The sequence below is a fragment of the Trichechus manatus genome, unplaced genomic scaffold, assembly GCF_000243295.1.
Source record: "Trichechus manatus latirostris isolate Lorelei unplaced genomic scaffold, TriManLat1.0 scaffold00027, whole genome shotgun sequence".
Taxonomy (NCBI): domain Eukaryota; kingdom Metazoa; phylum Chordata; class Mammalia; order Sirenia; family Trichechidae; genus Trichechus; species Trichechus manatus.
In genome coordinates, this window is record NW_004443963.1 from 17,371,845 (window position 1) to 17,382,281 (window position 10,437).

General features: G+C 46.0%; 1 protein-coding gene across 1 annotated transcript in view; it reads left to right on the top strand.

Annotated features, from left to right (window-relative positions):
* The window catches only part of LOC101347659 (DNA dC->dU-editing enzyme APOBEC-3A), a 56,928-nt gene that overhangs the window by 25,842 nt on the left and 20,649 nt on the right, over positions 1-10,437 (top strand). Inside the window, exon 2 of the mRNA XM_023728916.1 lies at positions 6,805-7,075. Coding sequence (XP_023584684.1) covers positions 6,805-7,075 — 271 coding nt within the window. The remainder of the gene's footprint in view (positions 1-6,804; positions 7,076-10,437) is intronic.

The window sequence follows — 10,437 nt, forward strand, 5'->3', positions numbered from 1 at the left end:
GGACTAACCCAAAGCTAAGAAGTTTCTTGAATACAACCAAACACTTTGAGGGACAGAGTAGCAGGGGTGTTGGTCTGGGGACCATGGTTTCAGGGGACATCTAGGTTAACTGGCATAACAAAGTTTATTAAGAAAATGTTCTGCATCCTACTTTGGTGAGTGGCGTCTGGGGTCTTAAAAGCTTGCAAGTGGCCATCTAAGATGGGTTAATTGGTCCCAACCACCTGGAGTAAAGCAGAATGAAGAACACCAAAGACACAAGGAAAGTATTAGCCCAAGAGACAGAAAGGGCCAAATGAACCAGAGACTTCATCAGCCTGAGACCAGAAGAACTAGATGGCGCCCGGCTACCACCAATGACTGCCCTGACAAGGAACCCAACAGAGAGTCCCTGATGGAGCAGGAGAAAGGTGGGGTGCAGAACTCAAATTCTAGTAAAAAGACCAGATTTAACAGTCTGACTGAGACGGGAGGAACCCCAGAAAGCATGGCCTCCGGACTCTCTGACAACCCAGAACTAAAACAATTCCCGAGGCCAACTCTTCAGACAAAGATTGGACTGGACTGTGGGACATAAAATGATACTTGTGAAGAGTGTGCTTCTTAGCTCAAGCAGACACATGAGACTAAATGGGCAGTTTCTGTCCGGAGGTGAGATGAGAAGGCAGAGAGGGTTAGGAGCTGGTTGAATGGACACGGGAAATCAGGGGTGGAAAGAAGGAGTGTACTGTCACAGTGTAAGGAAAGCAATTAGGGTCACATGACAATATATGTATAAATTTTTGTATGAGACACTAACTTGAATTGTAAACTTTCACTTAAACTATGACAATAAAAAATAAAAAACCTCCAAGGGAATCTAGAGAACCAGACCTTTTGGAGGATCCCCTCTTGAATTGAGGTCCAGCACTGACCTCGCTAGTGTCCCTGCCTGAACCTCCAACATACTTCCCTCCCAGCTCACCTCCCCGGGCCGTTTCTGATCCTATCCTCAACACTCCTTCTGCCCCCTCTTCGCTTACTCCTCATTCAGACCCACAGCCTCTTTGGTGATGGGTCCCAGGGAGCTTCCCTCTACCCCTATTGTCCTCCATCCCCACAATCTTTATTCTCCCCTCCTAGAATCTAAAAAGACTTCGGGGGGGCTGTGCCCCCTGTGAGAGGTGGTAGATGGACAGGGCAGGGTGGTCCGTGTACAGTTCCCCTTTTCTGTTTCAGATTTAAGTGCGCATAAAGAGAAACTGGGTACGTTTTCAGAAGACCTGGAGAAATTTAGAGAGGAGTTTGTTAAGCTTAGTCTTAACTTTATTCTCAGTTGGCAAGACGTGATAGTAGTTCTGACCACCTGTTGCTCTACTGATGCGAAGAACAGAATACTAGCTGAGGCAAGAGAACATGCTGACAGCTTTGTCCCCACCAACCTCAAGCACAGTTGTTTGAAGCCAGGAGATGAGGCAGTTCCTGGAACTGATCCTCAGTGGGTTTACCAGGACCGACTGGATTGGGCAAGACTAAAACATTTTATAACCTGTGTGGTTGAGGAAATGAAAAAGTGTGTCCATAAGTCAGTTAACTATTCAAAGGAAAAACTGAGAACCCTGGGGCCCTTTTGGATAAGCTGACAGAAAACTTTAAAAAGTTTGCCAACAGAGATCCAGAGGCACCAGAGGCCGCCCCTCTGCTGGGTCTGCATTTTGTAACCCAGGGTGCCTCAGATATTGGAAAAAATCTTCAAAACTGGAGGCTGGTCCCCAGACACCGTTATCTAAATTAGTAGAAGAAGCCTTTAAGGTTTTTAACAAAGTAGATCAGGCAGAGGAAGAGGAGATGGATAAAAAGATAGAAAAGAAGGCTCAGTTGTTGGCTGCAGTTATTCAGGGACCACCTCAAGGTAATCCCTGGGGACCAGGACTGTCACAGGTAAGTACCCAATCATACAGGCCTTAGAGTCGCCCTTCAGGGCCACCAGCAAAGCTGGGGCCCCAACAGTGTGCATATTGCAAAAAGAAAGGACACTGGAAAAGGGAGTGTCTGGACTGTCCTCAGCCCGGACGACCTGACCACCACCCCAACTGTGACCTCAAACTACAAATGTCACAAGGCCCAGGGGACCGCCCAGCTCCCGTGGAACAGTGACAGCTGATTTCCATCACTCCTGCGAAACTTCGGGTTCCCTTCAATGTGGCAGATAAAAAAACCGAATTTTTACTTGATATGGGAGCTGCCTACTCTGTCTTGAACAAACCTATTGGCAAGGTCTCCAAAAAGGATTGTGTGATGATGGGAGTCTCGAGACAGCCGCAGACTGAGAGGTTTACATTCCCTTTAGCATGTGAGGTGGGAACACGTACTCTATCTCACTCTTTTCTATATATATATATATATATATATATATATATATATACCTAAATGTCCAGTCCTTTTGCTTGGCACGGACCTATTAAGTAAACTAGAGGCTACTGTTTTCCCCTCTGGAGATCGAGTAACCATAGAAATAGACTAAAGTCAAGGGGCAGGACTCCTAGCGTTCCTTGAGACAGGAGGTTCTGCACAAAGCACACCTAATATCCCTCAGTATATTTAACCAAAGTGAACCCATTAGTCTGAAATGTAAACCAGCCAAGAAGGGCCAAAAATGCCAATCCTGGGTTAAACTAAAACCTGGAGCTGCTCTTCCTTGGCGCAAGCAATATCCACTTAAGCCAGAGGCGAGAGCTGGGATTAAACCAGTGTTAGAAAAGCTCCACAGACAAGGGCTTATTGAAGCCTTGCCAGTCTGCTTACAGCACTCCCATTTTACCTGTCAGGAAGCCTGATGGAGAGTATCACTTTATAGAAGATCTGAGAACAGTAAATGAGGCTGTAGTAACTATTCACCCACTGGCCCCTCACGCATATACCTGGCTTACTCAGGTGCCCACCACTGCTACTTACTTTACGGTGTTAGATTTAAAAGATGCTTTCTTCTGTGTACCCTTGCACCTCTACTCCCAAAAGTTATTTGCTTTTGAGCAGAAAAATCCAGAAAACAACTGCTTCTGCTCTCAGGCTAAAGGGAGTTACTCCGTGGGTCCATCATTCTCAAGTCCAATCTTTCTCCAGAAGACCCTGATGGACCGCCTGTGAATCCAGATTCCTGCACCTGTGAACCAGTTGAAAGACTGAAGTGATGTTCAAAAGACAGAACAACGACCAGTAGGTATGTATCATAAAAATGAGTGGTATAGAAATATTAAGAATTCTTTCTGTCCTGATTCTGTGGTTGATTCTCATCTTAGCTATTGCCTGTGGAACTCCTGTTCTCGGACTCTCCCTACGCCCCTTGCTATTAAAAGACTACATTACTACTTTTAAATGTTGGTTCTAAGTGTGATAAGCGGGGCTATTACACTTTTGCTACTAATAGACATATTAGTGTTAGACCATTTCACTCTCCAACTACTTAATATAAGCCAGATAATAGTACTGATATTGTTTCTGATAGGTTGACTAAGTTTTCTTGTATTCATAGCTGCTACTTATACTCAAATTTAATAGTAAAAGAAAAAGGAAATTGGCTTCACTATTCCTCCTTTCTATATTGTGGGGAGTCTTCCCTCCTATGAGACCAGCAAAAGAAAAAAAAAGAACGAATAAGAGACAATGGGTGGAGAGACAATTATGTTGTCTCCACTTCAAGGGCAATAGCTAATGGACTGAAACTTACCAACTGTTGGGTGTGTCATTCGAAAATTTAAAAACCCAAGAAAACAAACCCTAAAATTAGGACAACCAGTACTGGTAGAATATGGATACATTAACAATAACACCCGGACAAAACCCTACTTGACACCTAAAGACACCAAAGTAATCATCTTTCAAATGACACCAGGCATGACAGCAATAGAAGTGCATGTTTCAAGCTGTGAAGAACCTTCTCCCTTCAGTTACTTGGTTTCTGCCATTGCGTGGTCCACTAATTGCCATCCTGCTGGGACTTCTTTTTGGTCCTCACCTGTTTAATTTACTTGTCAAGTTTGTCTCCTCCAGATTACAAAAGTTCCACCTTCAGATGATGGTTGCTCAAGGATTCCAGCCCATTCCCCTTCAAGAAGAAACACAGACAACTTATGAGGGAGCTTTAGAGACCCAGGGAAGATGACAGTTCAGCTCAGGCAGCGCGAGAATCCCACTCCTCTAAACTTTAGGCCCCTGCACCCCATGTCAACAGGAAGTATCGTTTAAAAAAGAGACCTCCATCTCTAAACCCTTCAAAAATAAGGGGTGTGAACTTTTCAGGGGAGAGTTGAGACCAACTAGGGACAGAAAAAGCCTTAAACAACAAGTTATGTCAGTTAAAAATTTTTCTAGAAGAAGAATGGCGTCAATCAAAAAATATTGTTTACTTCACTCGTGGTTAAAGTTTAAGCTGCTTCCTCAAAATCTTCCCGCTTGCAGCCATCTTTCAGATCAGTCAATTAGAATTAGAATCCTGGGCATGCCCAGTAAGAGTCCAGGTTGACTGCCAGATGGTCCCATCCCATAGTAAGTATTGCCTAAGAACCAAAAGATGCTACTGCTCTGACCGGGATCACAACAGAGGGTCCCAGACAGAGCTGGAGAAAAATGTAGAACAAAATTATAACTCACAAAAAAAGACCAGACTTACTGGCCTGACAGAGACTGGAGAAACCCTGAGAGTATGGCCCCCGGGTACCCTTTTAACTCCTTCCTGAGGTTCACCCTTCACCCTTCAGCCGAAGATTAGACAGCCCCATAAAACAAAATGAGACTAATGGGGCACAGCAGTCTAGACACAGACTAGAAGGCAGGAGGGGACAGGAAAGCTGGTAATAGGGAACCCAAGGTTGAGAAGGGACAGTGTTGACATGTTGTGGGGTTGTTAACTATTGTGATAAAACAATATGTGTACTAACTGTTGAATGAGAAACTATTTGTTCTGTAAACCTTCACCTAAAGTACAATTAAAAAAAATTTTTTTAAAAAGAACCAAAAGACCCGTGCCAAGAAATCAAAATCACCAGACATATGTCATTGAGCAGTGACCGAGCCCATTTCAGAAGAGAGAAGTCCGTGAGCCACTTCCGGGCCAAATCTTACCCCGATCGATCTCTTTTCGAATATGTATGAAGTTAAAGAATATGTATGACTTCTCCTTTCCCATGGGGTACAAAACTTCCTCCAGCCCTTTGTTCGGGGAGAGAGTGCTTTGGGACTGATCCCCCTGTCGCCTTACTTGCTGTGAGTAATAAACTATGCCTTGCTTTAAATCCACTTGGCTCTTAGTTATTATTACTGAGAGCACAAATGGTGAACCCATTACATTCCGTAACACTTCCAACAGTACAGCCTCTTCCCAGCTGTGCTCGTAGGCACGCCTCTCCCTGGCCCATGGCCTCTGCCCTGCTCAGGCAAGTGTTACAGAGCTCTTTTCGCTCTGCCAATAAGTGCCCATAGGCATTCTACTCCACCAGCAAGCCTCCTGTCAAAAGGCACTCAGCTTTCACCCACCATGGCCCGGGAAGCCCACCAGGCCAACTCTTGCCATTGTTTCTCTGCCACCGCTTCTTGAGCTCTCTCTCTGTTGCCTGGTTCCAGGAGCTTCTCAGTGCAGGGATCCTGGGTCCAAAGGACACACTCTCCGCTCCTGGCTGTTCTTCCTTGGTGGCAGTAGGATCCTCTCTTTCCCATCTTTGAGGCGGCTCATTTCAAGCCCTGCCGAAGGGCAAAACTGACCAATCCCCTTGGTGGGCCACAATTACCCTATTTTCACAGTCCCACCCAATCACTTGGGTAGGAGAGTTGCAAGAGCATGGTGAGAAAGGTCACACAAAAGCAGTACATCACATCGCAGACAGGGAGGGTCACTGTGGTCCATGTTTATCTCCCCCAGACTGGGGTCTCCTTGAGGGCAGGACCGGCCATGGTCCATCCTTTCATCTCAACTTCCTGTTCAGGCATGACCCTGAGTAGGTGTACAGCGGACTGTTGAAGAATGAATGAGGGAATAAATGAATGACTGATTGATGCCCATGCCTTCCTCCTGGGAAGTGAAGAGACTTAGCATGGTAGCCTCCATCCAGCCTGATGATCACCCAGCCTATAGCACCCCCACTTCCCTTCTCCTTTGTTGTGGTTGTCAGGTGCTGTTAAGTCGGTTCCAACTTGTGGTGACCCTGCATACAACAGAACGAAACAGTGCCTGGTCCTGCACCATCCTCACAATTATTGCTATGCTTGAGCCCATTGTTGCAGCCACTGTGTCAATCCATCTCCTTGAGGGTCTTCCTCTTTTTCACTGACTGTTTACTTGACCAAAGCATGATGTCCTTCTCCAGGGATGGGTCCCTCCTGATAACATGTCTAAAGTACATAAGATGAAGTTTTGCCATCCTTGCTTCTAAGGACCATTCTGGTTGTACTTCTTTCAAGATATATTCGTTCATTCTTCTGGCAGTCCATGGTATATTCAATACTCCTTGCCAACATCATAACTCAAAGGTATCAGTTCTTATCTGGTCTTCCTTATTCACTGTCCAGCTTTCACATGTATATGAGATCATTGAAAATACCATGGCTTGGGTCAGGCACACCTTAGTCCTCAAAGTGACACCCTGCTTTTGAACCCTTTAAAGAGGTCTTTTGCAGCAGATTTGCCCAATGCAATACATCATTTGATTTCTTGACTGCTGATTCATGGGAGTTGATTGTGGATGCCAGTAAAATGAAATCCTTGACAACTTCAATCTTTTCTCTGTTTATCGTGATGTTGCTTATTGGTCCTCCCTTCTCCTTTACCTTCAGGGATTTGGCCATGCGGAAATCTGGTTCCTATCCTCCAGGAGCATTCAGGAGAAGCTGGAAGCGGACAGGCAGTACCGAGTCACCTGGTACACTTCCTGGAGTCCTTGTGCTGAATGTGCCCAGGAAGTGACCACATTCCTGGGGAAGCACCACAATGTCAGCCTGAGGATCTTTGCGGCCCGCCTGTATTACAGCAAAAAACGAGCACGTTGGCAGGGGCTGAGGGCCCTGCAGGAGGCTGGGGCCCATATCAGGGTCGTGACTTCTGGGGGTGAGCTGGCCTGAGGGGCATCAGTGACGAGGCCCCGGCAAGACCCATGGGGAGTATTTGGGCTGGAAGGGCCACTGGGAGCTGTTGGGGAGGATTTAGTGTCAGGACTATTGGCAGCATAGGGGACAGGATTCTGAGTCCAGTTGGAAAGGACATTCCATGGGAGAATGAGGAACTGGAGAGGGGCAGTGAGGGGGAGCTGACTTCGGGAGACTTCCACCTGGAGAGATGTGTAGTCCATTTCCCTGCATTGGAAGCCTACCCTCTGCTCTTTCACGCAGAATTTGCAGACTGCTAGAAAAACTTTGTGAGCCACCAGGGAAAGCCCTTTGAGCCCTGGCTGGGAATGGATACAAATGTGGACTTCCTTTCCCAGGAGCTTGAAGGCATCCTAGGGGTAAGATGAGAACCACCCCCTCAGCCCTCCCTCGTTCTCATGTTACCCCCTCACTGGTTCTCCCAGCCTTGCTTGGGAGAGCCTCCTTTTTACTTGAGCTCTCTCTCTCTCTCTATGCCCCCCTGCAGTCTCTCATCTCCCTTTCCTGGGCTCACCCTACCCTTTGAACTCTACTTTGCTCCTTGTGCACCTCTCCCTCGGTTTTTTCCTCCTTCCCTCCCTTCCATTCTCCTCCCTTGAGGCTCTTTAGCTTCTCTCCATCTGCCCACAGGGTTTCATCTTCCTCCTCCATCCTGTGCCTTCCTCCCCTCCTCTCTCACTTTCTTCTTCTCTCTCAGGCTTCCTCTTCCCTCCCCCTCACAGTCCCACTCTAACTACTCAAATCGATTTCTCCATGTCCTTCCACCCCAGCATGAATCCAGGACTTCAGCTTTTCCTTCCATTTGTGGAGACTTTCCTATCCAAGAAGGTGGCCTGGCATGAGACACCTCACTTGACAGTGACCTGAGGACACCTGTCTTAGAGAAGCCCTTGTGCGCAGTCACATCCCAGACTAGCTAACGCTCCTCTCTGTTCTGCTGTGCCCTGGCCCTCACTGGAGCTTAGAGTGTGACTTTGTAACTTTGCTCTTTTTGAGCAGTAGCCTCGCCCCCTGCTCTGTCATACTGATGCTCAGCTGCTGAGGAAAGGCTGCCCCAGTACATTTGTGCCCTGATAATCATCCAGTCTGCCTCTCAGAAGGAGAGAGCCGCTTGTGGAGTCAATGGACCAAGACTCTCCCACCAGGAGAGACCTCTCCCCAGGTCTCTGAGTCCCACCTGGCCCTGGGCTCAGGTCGTCTAGGCTGTGTCCTTGCACTTCAACTGGGCCCTGTAGAAGCTGTGAATCCTGAAAAATAATGTTGGGGTATTTTAGTTACCACAGAAATAAAATCCACCAAGAATCTATTCTTGCATATATTTTAAAAGATTTTATACAGATGCACCAAATAATAGGCTTCTAGTAAAATACTCAGAAGAAGTACAAGCAGAATGCTCCTTGGAAGCAAAGATGGCAAGAGATTTTGTCTCACATACATAGGACATATTATTAGGAGGGACCAGTCCTGAAGAAGGACATCATGCTTGACAAAGTAGAGGGTCAGCGAAAAAGAGGAAGACCCTCAACGAGATGGATTGACGCAGTGGCTGCAACAATGGGCTCAAGCATAACGATTGTGAGGACGGCACAGGACCGGGCAGTGTTTCGTTCTGTTGTACACAGGGTCACTATTAGTCAGAACTGACTTGATGGGACCTAACAACAACAGTAAAACACTCAAGCCATTTATAATCAATGTGGCAAGACAGAAAATCTCCTCTAGTCCCCACACCCTATCCTACCTGATGCCCTTCCCCAAAAGTGTCCCTGTCACATGTGGAGCATGCCCATCCAGACCTTTCTCCATGAATCTAAACACACATGTACATATCAACAATTCTCTGGTAGTTTGTTTCATGCATCTCAAAGCTTATCATGCACCATTGCCTGAAATAAGTTATTTTAAGGAAATTTTCAATTAAGGTGTAATGTACATACAGATAAAAGTACAGACTGTAAGTGCACAATTCCCTAAGTTTTCTCAAAGTGAAAGCCCCATGTGGCTAGCACTGGATCAAGAAATAGAAAATTCCAGACCCTTGGGAGTCTCCTTCTGCCCCCTTTCTTCCTGCTCTGTTTCTTCCCAAGGATGATCACTCTCCTGAGTTCTAACTATATGTCACTTTTGTTTCTTCCTGTGATTTAGATAAATGCAATCAGACAGTACGGATTCTTTTGTGTCTGGTTTATTTCACTGAGCCTTGTATGTACGAGGTTCATCTGTCCTGTTTCTTATAGTTGCAGATAGACCATCACTTCTCACGGCTGTATAGTATCCCACTGTGCGAACACATAGAACTTCATTTATTGTGTTGCTGAAGGGAATATGGTGATGGGTGTGGTGGCTGTGGCAGAGCCATTAGGAAGTGAGCAGATTTGGGGCGAGGGAAGCCGCCAGAGCCTGACTTGAGCAGAGATACGTCCGTTCCCCAGGATATCATTCTTTTATCCATTCAATCAATCTTTTCCAATCTGATGAGGGAATTAACTCTCATATTGGTCCTAATTTGTATTTCCCTGATTACTAGAGAAGAGATTAAGGCAATGTCTTTTTTTAAAATTGTTTTTATTTTATTTATTTTTTAAATTTTTATATTTTTATTGTACTTTAGATGAAGGTTTACAGAACAAGTAGTTTCTCACTAAACAGTTAGTACACATATTGTTTTACGACGTTGGTTAACATCCCCATGACATGTCAACACTCTCCCTTCTCAACCTTGGGTTTCCTATTACCAGCTTTCCAGTCCCCTCCTACCTTCTAGTCCTTGTGCCTGGGCTGTTGCGGTCCATTAGTCTCGTTTTGTTTTATGGGCCTGTCTAATCTTTGGCTAAAGGGTGAACCACCGGACTGACTTCATTAGTGAGCTAAAATGGTGTATATGGGGGCCACATTCTCAGGGTTTCTCCAGTCTCTGTCAGGTCAGTAAGTCTGGTCTTTTCTTGTGAGTTAGAATTTTGTTCTACATTTTTCTCTAGCTTTTTCCAGGACCCTCTGTTGTGACCCCTGTCAGAGCAGCCGGTGGTGGTAGCCAGGCACCATCTAGTTGTACTGGACTCAGTCTGGTGGAGGTCATGATAGCTGTGGCCTTTGGACTAATCTTTCCCTTGGATCTTGTTTTCTTCATTCTCCCTTACTCCTGAATAAGTGAGACCAGTGGAGTATCTTGGATGCTCACAGGGTTTTAAGACCCCAGACACGACTCACCAAGGTAGAATGTACAACATTTTCTTTATAAGCTATGTTATGCCAATTGAGCTAGATGTTCCCTGAGACCATGGTCCCCACAGCCCTCTGCCCAGCAATTCAGTCCCTCAGGGAGTT